The sequence below is a fragment of the Rattus norvegicus genome, chromosome 5, assembly GCF_021556685.1.
Source record: "Rattus norvegicus strain SHRSP/BbbUtx chromosome 5, alternate assembly SHRSP_T2T, whole genome shotgun sequence".
Classification (NCBI taxonomy): domain Eukaryota; kingdom Metazoa; phylum Chordata; class Mammalia; order Rodentia; family Muridae; genus Rattus; species Rattus norvegicus.
This window is the reverse complement of record NC_141538.1, coordinates 159,907,840-159,921,832: the sequence shown is the minus strand read 5'-3', so window position 1 is coordinate 159,921,832 and position 13,993 is coordinate 159,907,840. Positions and strand designations below refer to the sequence as shown.

Sequence of the window (13,993 nt, the reverse complement as noted above, 5' to 3'; positions counted from 1 at the left end):
ACAGACTCTGTTGAGATCCTTCCTCTCTCCAGACGCCATTATAGGCTGAGTGGGATGAGGACGTAACTTGGTTAGTAGAGGGTTTGCACGAAGCTCTGGGTTCAGTCCCCAGCACTGCATAAACGAGGCATGATGGTTTACATCTGCAACCCAGTAGAGGCAGAAGCATCCGGAGCTCGGGGTTATCCTCTGCTACATCCCAAGTACATGGCCAGCCTAGGCTACATACATGAAACCCTGTCTCCAGCACCAAAACAAAAAGACCACCATCGCCACCTGAGAACTATTGGCCTCTGGTCCTCTCCTCTCCAACCAAGGCAACACAAGGGGAAGCCAAGGGGACCTGGTTGTACCAGGGACAGCATGAAGGCCTGCTCAGTCCAATATCAACCCCTGGCTGTGTGATCTGGCCGCCACCCCTCAACTTGCCTGTCTGGAGGAAACGTCTCATCTGGTGGGCGAAGGGCCAGTATCCGCCAGACCCAGACTGGCTCTGGGTTCCAACCAAACCCACTGTTTGTACTGGAAGGCATTCTGGTCTCCTCAGCCCACAGCCTGACTGGGGAAATACTGGCAACATCTGGGCGAGAACTGGACTCAGCTGTCCTTTCCTTTTTATGGGCAAAGGGACCATTATCCAAACAAGAATTGGAACGTGTGGGCTGGGAGAGATTTCCCTTCTTATCAAATTATTTTTTCTGAAACTTATTTTGGGTCTGGCAAGAGTCTTAAAAATTAGGTCACCCTACCTTGGGGGTAGATAGCTCAGTGGTGTGGTGCTTACCTCTAATGTATGAGCCCCCCCCCCCCCGCTCGCCCTCAAAAAAAGGACCGGGCATGGGACTCAGTTGGTAGACTGTTTGCCTACCTCACGGAAGGCCCTGGATTTGATTCCCAGCCCTGTTTAAGCTAGGCCTGGGTTTGCATACCTGTCACCCCAGCATTTGGGAGACGGATGTGGGTGGATCAGAAGCTCAAGGTTACTCTCTAGGTACGTAGTAAGTGGAGCAAATTCAAGGTCAGACTGGGATGCAACAGACCCTGTCTTCAAAAAGAAGAAAAAAAGGAGGGGGAGAAGTAGGGGATGAAGAAGATAAAGGAGAGGAGGAAGAGGAAGAAAGTCAGTGGGGGTGGTGAGATGGTCCGTCTGGTAAGGTGCTTGCCACAAGGCCTGATGACCTGAATTCAGTTTCTCAGACATGGAGGAAGGAGAGGGCTGATTTCTACACAATTGCTGGGGCAGGCGAGTGCCTATGCACAATAAATAAGTGTGAAAAAAATGTTCTAAAATTTAAACCGGGAGCCCAGTATGGTATGCCGAGGCACTCGCCTTTAATCCCAGAGGCAGGTGGGGCAGACAAAGCAGGGTAAGTGAACTTGACATCTAAGAGGGCAGAGGGTGGCTAATCTTCCTTTTTGTCTAGGCTGCTATCGGAATGTGTCACCCACACTAGGGAACTAGGACAGATCTTCAGCTAAGGCTCCCTGCTCATGTGATTCTAACTTGTGACAAGCTGACGTTAAAACCACCCTGGGGGTGGGGTGGGGAGGAGGCTGGAGAGACAACACAGAGGTTAAGAGCACCGACTGCTCTTCCAGAGGTCCTGAGTTCAATTCCCAGCAACCACATGGTGGCTCACAACCATCTGTAATGAGATCTGATGCCCTCTTCTGGTGTGTCTGAGGACAGCTACAATGTACTTATATATAATAAATAAATAAATCTTAAAAAAAAAAAAAAAAAAAAAGAAGAAGAAGCAAAAGACCAGGGTCTTGGGGTTGGGGATTTAGCTCAGTGGTAGAGCGCTTGCCTAGCAAGCGCAAGGCCCTGGGTTCAGTCCCCAGCTCCGAAAAAAAGAAAAAAGAAAAAAAAAAAAAAAGAAAAAGAAAAAGACCAGGGTCTTCAGTTTCTGCATGGAGCGGGGGAGGTGTGGGGATATTGGGGAGTGTGGGGAGTGAGGTGTGGGGGTGTGGAGTGTGGGGGTGTTGGGGGAGTGGGGGAGTGGGGGGAATGAGGTGTGGAGGTGTGTATGTGACTGAATATTTTCCTGACCATTATTTCTGGATCTTTTCTCTTTTCTTCTCTTCTCTTCTCTTCTCTTCTCTTCTCTTCTCTTCTCTTCTCTCTCTCTCTCTCTCTCTCTCTCTCTCTCTTTCTCTCTCTTTCTTTCTTGTTCCTTTGTTTCGTTTGTGTGCTGGATAGCTTTGTGTCAACTTGACACAGACTGAGGTCATCTGAGAGGAGGAAACCTCAATTAAGAAAATGGCTCTGTGCCAGGCAATGGGGGCTCATGCTCACAATCCCAGCCCTCGGGAAGCAGAGGCAGGTGGATCTCTGAGAGTTGGAGACCAACCTGCTCTACAGAGTAAATTCCAGGACAGCCAGGGCTGCACAGAGAAACACTGTCTTGGGGGGGGGGGGGAAGGAGAGAGAGAGAGGAGAGAGAGAGAGGAGCAAGCCAGTAAGCAGCACCCCTCCACAGCCTCTGCATCAGCTCCTGCTTCCAGGTTCCTGCCCTGCTTGAGTTCCTGTCCTGACTTCCAGACTATGATGTGGAAGGGTAAGCCAGATTAACCCTTTCTGCCCCAGCTTGCTTTTGATCACGGTGTTTCATCACAGCACCAGCGACTCTGACAAGACAGTTTTGGGGTTTGTTTGTTTTTGGTTTATTGAGATAGGGTGTCTCAGAGTAGCTACTGACTGTCCTGAAACTTGCTCTGTAGACCAGGCTGGCCTTGAACTCAAGAATCAGCCTGGGGGTTGGGGATTTAGCTCAGTGGTAGAGTGCTTGCCTAGCAAGCGCAAGGCCCTGGGTTCGGTCCCCAGTTCCGAGAAAAGAAAAAAAAAAAAAAGAATCAGCCTGCCTCCATCTTTATGTCCTGGGATTAAGGTGTGAGTCACCACTCCTGACCCTTCCTGGGAGTGCTGTGTGGCCTCTCTGGGTTTGCACGAGCATCTGTAACCAGTAGATCAGCCCAGAGTACCTATAAGGAGTTGGCGGCTGTTGGGGCTAGAAGGAGGCTGTGATAAGCTCACTGCTCTCACTTCAGAGAGGCCATCCTCCTTAGAGAGGGACAAGCCAGTGTGGTATCAAGTGACAATGAGTGCGGCTGAAGAAAAGGGGAGCTGGTTTAGAAAATGGAGATTGGTAGTTGGGCAGAGTTTAAGGGGCCCCAGGAAGGTGTATCTGTCAGCTGTGGCTGTGTAACAGATTCCCCCACACGTACAAAGAAAATGTAGTTGCTTAAGGCAGTAGACATTTGTGAGTTCACGCCCTCTATGAGTCAGGCGTTTCGTGCAGCTCAACCATGTTCTCTAACTCAGAGCCTGTGGTCAAGAGGTCAGTTGTGACTCAGAGACTTCCTAAAATCTGAGAGCCTCCCCTCAAGCTCCTGCTACATGGACTTCATCACAGCCCAGCAGCTTCTTCCCTTCAGAGTCAGGGAAGGAGGGAGGGAGGGAGGGAGGAAGAGGGAGGGGGACCTGGAAGGCTAGAGGCCTCCAACTTTATATAACCCAATAGTGAAAGGCTTCGTCAGATCCTATTCTAAGCAAGTCACAGGGTCCCACACACTTCGAATGGGGCTGTTACAGCGGGGTGGGGTTGGGGTGTTCGCCCAAGAGGGACACCTAAGAGTCCTTGGAGCAACTAAGAGCTGCCTTCCATAGTGCTTGCATTGAGGAGGGGAATATTTGAGCAAAGCGTTAAGTGCAGAAGCAGAAGCCTGGGAAGGACCCTGCAGCCTTGAGGGTGGCGTGGACAGATCTCTGTGATGAGGGAGAGCTGGGAGAGTGGCAACCATGGAGTTGGCAGAGACAGCCATAGACGAGGGCAGGGCCCTGGACACTCAAGGTCAGCGTCTTCGTTCCCTGATGGGGGGCAGTGGTGGGATTTGCAGAGGGAGGTCATGAATCTGAATTCAGCTCCCTGTCAACGGATTCCTCTCTGTGATGAGGAAAGACCCTTTAGAAGCACACTCGTTTAGAAGCATCTAAAATAACAGCTCCATCTGAGTTAAGAAGGCATCTCAGGCCAAGGGCAGGGTGTGGCCAAGAGCTCCGGCCCTAGGTCTCTAAGGAGCTGTCGAGCAGGCCCTGGGTCACACGGGCCTGGTGAGGGGCTTGGGGTATCCTCAAGAGCAGTGGGGAGCCACAGAAGGCTATGCAGAGAGAGATGGTCAGACATCAGCAGTGCTGGCCTGTCCAGACAGTGGACTGTAAGGCATGGGGACAAGGTGGATGTGAGCTTTAGTGGACAGTACAGCTAGGGTCGACACAGCTGTGCACAGCTGTAATCTCAATGCTGGGAAAATTGCTACTTGATGAACTCTAGGCCAGAGGGGAGGTCTGGAGAGATGATTCAGTAGTTAGGAGTGCCTGTACTTGGGTTCCCACCCATGGCGGGTGGCTCACAAAGGTCTGGAACTCCAGCTCCCGGGAATTTAATGCCTACTCTCAGGAACCCTCATGTACCTGGCACACACATCCCGAAACACCCATACACGTGAATAAAAAAATAAAATTAAGTTTTTTAAGAGATTTTTTTATTATGTGTACAGCATTCTGCCTGGATGTAGACCTGCATACCAGAAGAGGGCAGCAGATCCCATTACAGATGGTTGTGAGCCACCATGTGGTTGCTGGGATTTGAACTCAGGACCCCTGGAAAAACAGTCAGTGCTCTTAACCACTGAGCCATCTCTCCAGCCTTAGAAATAAGTCTTAAGGGGTTGGGGATTTAGCTCAGTGGTAGAGCGCTTGCCTAGCAAGCGCAAGGCCCTGGGTTCTGTCCCCAGCTCCGAAAAAGAAAAGAAGAAAAAAAAAAAAAAAAGGAAGGAAGTCTTAAAGTAGAAACCTGACATAAAATAAAAGAGGAAAGCTGGACAATGATGGAGCACGCCTTTAATCCCAACACTCAGAGACAGAGGCAGGAGATCTCTGAGTTTGAGGCCAGCCTGGTCTACAGAGGGAGTTCCAGGGCTATACAGAGAAAACACTGTCTCAAAGAACAAAAACAAGTGTGTGTGGGAGGAGGGGGACCCTGGAGGAGGCACTGAGAGGGATGTAAAGTGAATAAGATAAAACAAAACAAAACAAAACCATGACAACAAAAACAAAAATGAGGGAGATGGTGTCTAAGGAATGGCACTGCAGGTTAACCTCTGACCTCCACACACATGCCCACACACATGCACATGCACGCTCACATGCACATGCTCACACATACACATGTCCACACACATGCACATGCACACACACATGCACTTGCACACACATGCACATGTACACACATGCACTTGCACACACATGCGCATGCACACACACATACACATGCCCATACACACATACACATGCACGCTCACATGCACATGCTCACACATACACATGTCCACACACATACACATGCCCACACAGATGCACGTGCACACACACGTTTGGGGGAAAAGAACATGAACTTCTTACAAAAGGGTAATGTTTCTTTAGAGACGGGAAAGCACATGTGCTTTCACAGGGTGCTGGGGTCCATTCGTCTGACATCTTTCTGGGCTGTCGGCCAGGAATGCTTACTGGCAGTGCTCCCTGCCTATAACCCGGCTGCCCTCTCTGTCCACAATCCTCCATAATCCCTCCGCAACTCCCAGTGCTTCTGAGGAGCTCACTCAAGTGAGCACAGCCTGACAAGAGCCTACTTTCCTTCACACTGAATCAACCCGGGGCTCGGAGAGCTGCGGAGGCCAGCAGGGCCATGTCGGGTACAGGCTACAGAACTGGGAAGGCTAGGGTTGGTATGCCATGGAGGGACACTAACTCTCAGTAAGAGAGGGCTCGGGGTGGCTTTAGTGAGGGGATCGGGTCTTAGTGCAAGAAAACAGATGAGGACCCTTTCGAGAAACTGAGGCCACCATTGCCTCCCTGCTGTTGGCAGAGGATGAAGGCCTGAGGCTCAAGGATCCATCCCCCACTTCCCACCCTCAGTCTAGAGCCCGGCTCACCTGGCTCAGCAGTTGTGGGAAATGGCAGGTTTGGGCAGGCTTGGCCAGAATCAGCTCAGGCCCCCAAAGCAGAGGTTTAAGTTTGTTTTCACAGTCAAGACACAGGGAGATAGATGATCCTCCCTGTCTGCTGGGGCAGGTACACATAGGCTTACATGAAGTCCCACCGTCAGCCCACAAGCCTCCTAGATCCCAGGCACTGCATGGGTGTGTGGGGAGGATGTCAAGATAGGGTTTCTCTGTGTAGCCCCTGCTGTCCTGGAACTAGCTCTATAGACCAGGCTGGCCTCAAACTCACAGAGATCTGCCTGCCTCTGCCTCCCGAGTGCTAGGATCAAGGGTGTGAGCCATCACTGCCACACAGCAATCCAACCCCCTATTTACTTTACTTATCTGTGGTTCTTCAAGACAGGCTTTCTGGGCTGGAGAGATGGCTCAGTGGTTAAGAGCACTGACTGCTCTTCCAGAGGTCCTGAGTTCAAGTCCCAGCAACCACATGGTGGCTCACAACCATCTGTAATGAGATCTGATGCCCTCTTCTGGTGTGTCTGAAGGCAGCTACAGTGTACTTATATGTAATAAATAAATAAATCTTAAAAAGAAATGTAATTCTTTAAAGACAGGCTTTCTCTGTATAGACCTGGCTGTGCTAGAACTCACTTTATAGACCAAGCTGGACTCGAACTCAGAGTGCCTCCCGAGTGCTGGGATTAAAGGCATGTGCTACCACGGGCTGGCTCCTCAACCTGTCTTTTTATAGAATCACCATCTTAGGGATGGTACCACCCAATGACTGGGCCCTCCTCCATCAGTCACCATTTAAGAAAATGCCCTACAGGGTTCTCTACAGCCTCGTCTAGACGCATTTTCTCAATTACGGTTCCCTCCTCAGATGCACTTACCTTGTGCCCAGTGGACATAAATCCCGCACAATCTCTATCTACAATTCCCCATCACTACAGGAAGGCCACAGACGTGAGTCGTAAGAGAGGAGAGTTAGGCTCAGAGAACAACTTGCCCAAGGTCGAACAGGTTGCCAGGGTCACTCAGGAGGCCTGTACTCCAGCCCGTCCCTGCCACCATCTGGGATCCCTCAAGCCCAACCTACTACAGCCCCACCGGGACATTAGAGAAACTGTGTTCAGGAAACCTGGCCTCCTTCAACTTCAGGCAGGTAAGTGGGAAGGCGGGGAGACTGGAAACTTCCTATGACTCTTTGCCAAGGACTAGACCCTCACGCTTCATGCATGTGCACATACCTGACTCAGAAATGTAATTTTAACAGGCTGGGGGGGGAGGTAGGAGGGACAAACCGAGGCTAGGCAGTTAGATCTGGGTTATCCCAACAAGCTCGCCTAAGAGAGACAGCTGAAGGGGCATTCTCTCGAGTTCCCAGGCCCAGGGTCCATGATGTACCTCAGGGAGCTTGGGAGCATGCAACCATATTCCCAGAGAGGAGAACACTTCCTTCCTGCCCGCCAAGTACTTGGATCTTGCTGGAGTGTAGATGCCGTGGGCAGGACGCTCCAGAAACCAGGCAAGAATGATGTGGGAATCCCATCCCTTCCATAGGAGGGTGCCAATGACAAACAGACCCTCAGTGTGCTCTCTTGGTGTCTGTAGCTCTGACATTCCTCCCGAGGGGAGGCTGTCCCTCTCGGTGCTGTGTGCTGGCAGGCCCCTTCGGGAGGCAGAAGCGAGTGGTTCTCTGTGAGTTCGAGGTCGGCCTGGGTTCACTCCAGCCAAGGCTACATAGAGAGACCCCGTCCAAAATAAAATTGGGAGGTGGTGCTTGTTCAAGGTCAGTCAGTACCGACGGCTAAGAGTCCGTTTGGCCCGTGCTTCTGTGCTGTCAGAGACGCCTTCCCACCCGCCGCCCCCCTGCCGCCATCCCTGTCTTTCCATTCTAGCACAGGCTGCTGCTGGTAACTGTTGCCCTATTTTTGTCTTCACCCCCCACACCATTTGTGTCTCTGCTCGGTCCTAGTATACCCCATCCATAATCTCCCCATCTAGACAAGGATTAATGGTTAGACTTGGTTCCTATTGGCTCCCGACTGACTCTCCCTCCCAAGTCGCCAGCGCCCAGACCATGTTTACAGGGTCCCAAACCCACCACTGTGGACAGCGATCAGGCTATACTTCCCAACAGAGTCTGAACAGCAGCCAATGTCACCCACTGCCCGAATCTTGTCCCTAAGCCCTTCTCCGTCTGCCTGCAGGACTCAGCCATCATGGCCCTAGTAGAGGACTCTCTCCTTGTCTACTGGGACTTCTGAGGAGGGAAGAGAGCTGGTCTGAGCTTGGCAGGGAGGGAGGAGGGAAGCAGAACCTATGAGAAGGCAGACAGAGGGCGTGTCTTCTCTGCCAGCACATTTCCTGGGTTTCCATTGCAGGAAGTTTGGCACCTGCCTATCGGTGCCACTGATATCCAGGCTGGCGCAGGCGACTTTGAGCTAGGACAATACCCCAACTGGAAGCAGCAGCAGGAGGTGGCACAGAGGCCAGGGGTGCAGGACAGCCGGTGAGTGGCAGCAGCTAGACACCCCCAGATTGCCTTTAGTCTGTCCCGAGCTTAGCGGATGTGGAAAGCCAGGCTCCTAGATTAACCCCTTTGACCTTGGCTAAGGCCCCAAGTCAGCCCTTCGGTTCAGAGTCTCAGTGTTCCACTGGATGAAGCAGTGGGGTAAAGGGGTAAATGGCGCCCTCCATTTTCAGCACAGGCCGTGAGTCTTCACACCTGCTGCAGAGAAAAGGCCCCATTGCCAGGTTGGGAATGCACCCAAGGGGCCCCTGGGCACAGCCTCAGTGTGGTACTGGGTTCCATCCTTGACTCTTATCCGGGGATGGTGGCAGCGATCCAGCCTCGGGGCTAGCAGATCCGGGTGCCTAAGGGGCACTGTCTGGTCTGGCTTGAATCTAGCCTTGCCCAGTGCCCACTGCACAAGCCTCAATCCTCCCCGGCTTCAGTGTCTGGTCTGTGGGGTAGGACCTATCAGCCCTGGAGTAGAGTCTGGAAGAGTTAGATGAAAGGTTTGAAAGGAACACAAGGGAAGCCTCTAGACATGGCAGCTACTCTAGTGACTGCGCTCGGAAAACCCTAATGACAACGGTTGGAAAGGCCATTAAGGGGCGTGGGGCTTAGTGGGGAGGAGGAGGATGGAGCTGAGCACCCAGGCACCCTACTCTGACACGTCGATCCCAGGACTACCTCGAGGAGTGGTTGTGAGGGTGGGGCAAGGGTTGCAGGAGGGGACACAATCCTGCCTGATTACCCCCTGCCCTCCAGATGACTACGGCTCTCCCTTGCCCAATTCTCCATTGTGCCTCTAGTCAAAAGAACAATTTGCTTGCCTGGGAATCAGACCCAGATTTCTTTCCCCAGCAATGTCCTCAGGTCTCCAGGGACCTGAGCAGCTCAGAGCAGTCCCAACCCAGGCCCCAGGGCTCTGTGCTCCGCTTCTTCTTCGGGGCAGGAACAGGGCCAGGAGGCAAACAGGTGACCTGATTGTTTTCCCCTGTCTCCTTGAGGGGCCTCTTTCCACCACAGATCCCGAGACCCACTTGTAAAGGATTCTTAGGCTCAGACAGGCACCGACAGCCCAGGACAGAAGATCCAGGTGACTTACTTGCCTTACTGGAGCCTCTGAGAGCCCTACTCCAGGCATTCTTTGAAAAAGCCCCACAACTCCAGTATATGTTAGCATTATCGCTTTAACTCCAGGCCAAGTTGCAGAGGTGGGCAGGCAGTGCGGACCCCATTTTAGGAATTAAAGATTGAGGCTTAGGGAACCGGGGTTGACAGTCCCAGGTCATGCGTCTAGACTAACTTAGGACCCTGAAGGATTTCAGAGCCAATCCGGGTGCAAGTACCCCTCTTCGCCAGTTGAGGCAGGTGGGGCCGCTCATCCAGGTGACCTAGAGCGAGGGTGGCTAAGGATCCCCCTTCCCCGCCCCCGCCCCGCGCTTCCCCGGTGCACCGTGGGGGTGGGCAGTGGAGGAGGAGCCACAGGGAGGGGGAGGAGTGGTGGAAACAAAGGGAGGGGGCGCGGCCACAGGTGGGGGGGCAGGTAGGGCGAGCCCGCGCCCCCTCCCCGAGCGTCACCTTTTATGGTAAGGCGCGCGCGGGGCGGCGGGCGGAGGGAGGCTGGGGCGGGAGCAAGGGGAGGAGGCGCAGCGCCGGCCGAGCCGGGGAATGGGGCGCGCGGCAGGTAAGCGGGTGCGGAGTGGGGGTCCTGGCTGTGAGCCCCGGGCAGGGTCAACCTCAGGTGGCCACATGGGTAACTCTCGGCCACCGTACTGGACCCACCCCGGCGCTGCTGGGGGGCTCGGGGCGGGTACTGTCTCTTGTCTCTGTGTGTCCCAGGATCTCAGCCATTGGGGACTTCGGCAGGCTGAGTGCGGAGACCGCACGGGAGTCATGTCTCTGCTCTGGAGTGGGACGGGTTGAGCAGGGCAGAGGCTCCCGCACAAAGAGGACAGAGGCCCGCATATGGATCAAATTATAGTCACCGCGGTGACCCGACCAACTGCCCCGCTCCACTGCTGTGCCAGGGCGCAGAGTTCCCGAGTTCTCTTGCCCCTCCTGGACCCTGTTCCCAGCTCCAGTCCGGAGAGGGAAAAGAGGGTCCTAGGGTCTCCTCGCCTGGCCTGGCAGGGTGTGGAAATGGGCGATCCCCCAAGGTGTGTGCAGCTACTTCCCATCTTCAGCCCAGACCTGAGATCCCAGGGGGAGAAGCTGGGCAGCGCCCAGATTCCTGCTTTTAACAATGGAGACCACTGTCCTCCAGCCGCAGAGCTCCGCCTGCCCCTCTGGGGCTGAATGACCAGCTGGCCTCTTCTCAGCCACCCTCTAGGGCAGACTTCTATTCACTTGATGAATAAAAAGACAGCCCAGAGAGGTTGAGCGTCTGCATCAAGGTCGCTCAGTACAAAAGACCGGTAGCCTGAGGAGAACCGAGTTTCTGAGCGTCTTTCTCTGGTGTAGGAAAGAGGATGAGAGGCCCTTAGCCTTCTGAGATCGCAAGGTGTCTTGTGGGAGTGAGGGGCATACACTTTCCCGTTTCCAGCAAAGTTTAATTCTGGCCCTAAACTTAGATTGCTTAGTGGGTCTGTGTGAAAGAGCAATGCTTAGAAACGACTCGAAGGGGGTCTAGAGGGCGGGCAAAGAGTTATCCAGGCCGCTTGCACATCCCCTCCCAGGGGCTGCAGCCTAAGGCCGGCCCTGGCTGGCTGGCCGGCTCTCAGCCTCCTTCCTTCCTCTTGACAGGAAATGACTTTCTTTCCCTTTGTTCCCACTTTCTCCGCTTACCCAACTGGATCTGGGTGTCTGATTTGCCCTCCGGGGGAGGAAGGATGGGGGTGGAGGGTCTGCTGGGAAGTTGTCATACAATGCTCCCACACCCCACACCCCACCCCACCCCCGCCTGGGTGAACTCAGGGGCAGTGGGACCTAAGGGAAGCGCCAGCAGGCTCTCTTTATGAGACCCGACAAGGCTTTGAAAATCCCCAGCGCTGCTCCATCCCCGAGGTCCTCACCGCTGCCTGACGACGTAAAGGGCGAGCATGGATGCCCAGCTGCGAACATCTGGCCTCCACGCTGGATGTTTCCGAGAAAGCAGGCAGAATGGAATGGGGGTCAGAGTAGGGGGAGAGGAGGTGGAGGAGGGTTCCTGAAGAGCCACAGCCTGTCTCAGAGGACCCGCCTAGAATGTGTTGACCGCAAGAAATTGGTTTGGATTGGGTTATTTGGGGGAAGGGGTGGAGCTTGGAGTGGGGGAGGAGGCTTGTATGGTCCAGGGAAGAAAAAGTCCAAGGATGCCCCCAGGACTCCCAGGTTGCTGGATTCTCTGAAAGGATTCCAAGCCTGCTGGAGGGCCAAGGAAACATACTTCGAACTCTTGTTGGGACCGCGTGACAGAGGCTCCCTACAGCTGAGGTTTGAAGTCTGAGCTCTTGGCTTTATAAATGTCAGTGGAGTTGAGATAGGGTCTAACTATGTACCCAGGCTGGGTTTGAACTCATGGTCCTCCTGCCTCAGGTTTCCTGAGTAGTGAGATTACAGTTAAAGTATGTTTTATCTATCGTTCTTGGCTTCGATTTGTTTGTTTGTTTTGGCTAATCTGGGATTTGCTATGTAGACTGTAGACCAGGCTGGCCTTGAACTCACGAGAGAGAGAGAGAGAGAGAGAGAGAGAGAGAGAGAGAGAGAGATCAGCTTACTCTTCTGCCTGTGAGTGCTAGGATTAAAAGCATGTGTGTGTGTGTGTGTGTGTGTGTGTGTGTGTGTGTGTGGTGCGTGCGCACATACACATACATACATATTCTTTTTTCTAGACAGGGTTTCTCTTTCAGCCCTGTCTGTTCTGGAACTCTCACTCTGTAGACCCAGCTGGCCTTGAACTCACAAAGATCTGCCGGCCTCTGCCTACCAAGTGCTGGGATTAAAGGATTGCACCACCACTGCCCGGCCCCCCCAATTTTATTTTAAAGATTTTACCCTTTTGGAAAACAGGGTTTCTCTATGTAGCCCTGGCTATTCTGGAAATTACTATGTAGCTCAGGCTGGCCTCCAACTTACAGAGGTCCCGCTTCTTTCCTGTGGTGTGCTGGAATTAAAAGCATGTGCTGCCATGCTTGACACCCAGAGCTATTTTCTGGGCATTTGTCTCTGTCAGCCTGCAGGAGGGGTCCAAGGAGGCCAATGCACCTTGAGACTCAGAGGGAGATCTGTGAGTGACCATGTGGGATCCACATCCCACTGGGGTCTCTGGGTCCTCACCCCACCCCACTGTCCATCCCCACTGTTTGAGACTATCCATACATCTCCCCAAGCACCCATGACTGAGCTTCAGGGTCATGTCATGGTGGCCCACACAGTGTCAAGAAGGGAGATAAGGGGCACACTTTTAGCCAGGGAGCTATGGTTGGGTGCCAGGGAGGACTTAGTGTCATGTGGTCAGTTCACACACAATGACCCACCTAGGCCTCAGCCTCAGAGGCTGCTACCTGCAGGAGCCGCCTGGCCTTCCCAACATGAAGGCGCTTCCTCTGAAGCCCAAATCTGGGCTTCAACAACGTGCAGCTGCTCTCGGGCTCTTGATGCAGACCACTGAAGGCAGGCAAGGTTACCTGAGGGTATCAGACATATGCACAAATGAGCCAGCAGGTCCTGTGATGAGCTGTCCCCAATGTGAGGAAGCATACATCGCCCCAGAGTGGGAGTCAGGGGACGCTTCCGTGGATGAGGTGAGGTTTGAACTGGTTTTAACTCTCTCAAAGTTAAAATTAACCATGTAGGGACATCCTCCAACAGAGAAAGGCAGGAAAGAAAGGGCTAAGACGGGTAAAAGAATCTTGAGGTAGACTTGGGGGTGTGGCTCTGTGGTAGAGTACGACTGTATCTCATGTGTGCAAGACCCAGAGTCCCATCCCCAAATCAGAGAGATGGGCAGGGTTGAGAGAGGGTGAGGCCGCAGAAGCTTAGAGTTTATTGTTCTGAAGGAATAGGGAGCCTTAAAAAACTTTTATTTCTCTCTCTCTCTCTCTCTCTCTCTCTCTCTCTCTCTCTCTCTCTGTGTGTGTGTGTGTGTGTGTGTGTGTGTGTTAGACAGAGTTTCTTTGGTTAGCCCTGGCTGTCTTGGAACTCTCTCTATAAACTAGGCTAGCCTTGAACTCAGATCTGCCTGCTTCTGTCTCCGTCTGCTGGGATTAAAGGGTGCACTACCATTACCCAGCCTTAAAAAGCAGGGAGAAGCAATCAGATTTATGCGATTTATGCTCTGGAAAGATGTAGATTAGGAGGTAGGATAGGAGACATTCCAGATATCCACAGCCATTACACACACACACACACACACACACACACACACACACACAGAGTATCAAAGATGTGACGGTTTGGGGCTGGACAGTATGGAGTGGACAGTAGAGAACAGAGCTGTCAAAGGGACTTGACTTCTCAGATCTGTCCTTGCTGATGAAATAAGATGATGTGTCA

At 53.0% G+C, this 13,993-nt stretch overlaps 1 protein-coding gene across 12 annotated transcripts in view; it reads left to right on the top strand.

The window, feature by feature from the left end:
• Positions 1–5,642: 5,642 nt before the first annotated feature.
• The window catches only part of Fblim1 (filamin binding LIM protein 1), a 34,546-nt gene continuing 26,195 nt past the window's right edge, over positions 5,643–13,993 (top strand). For 3 of the 12 annotated variants that reach the window (NM_001007554.2, NM_001399241.1, NM_001399242.1), the window contains 1 exon segment: positions 10,159–10,205. Coding sequence is in view for 1 of the 12 variants with exons in the window: in XM_087550138.1 (XP_087406264.1) it covers positions 7,502–7,531; positions 8,391–8,518 (158 nt within the window). In the remaining 11 variants the exon portion in view is untranslated. 12 annotated transcript variants of the gene reach the window in all.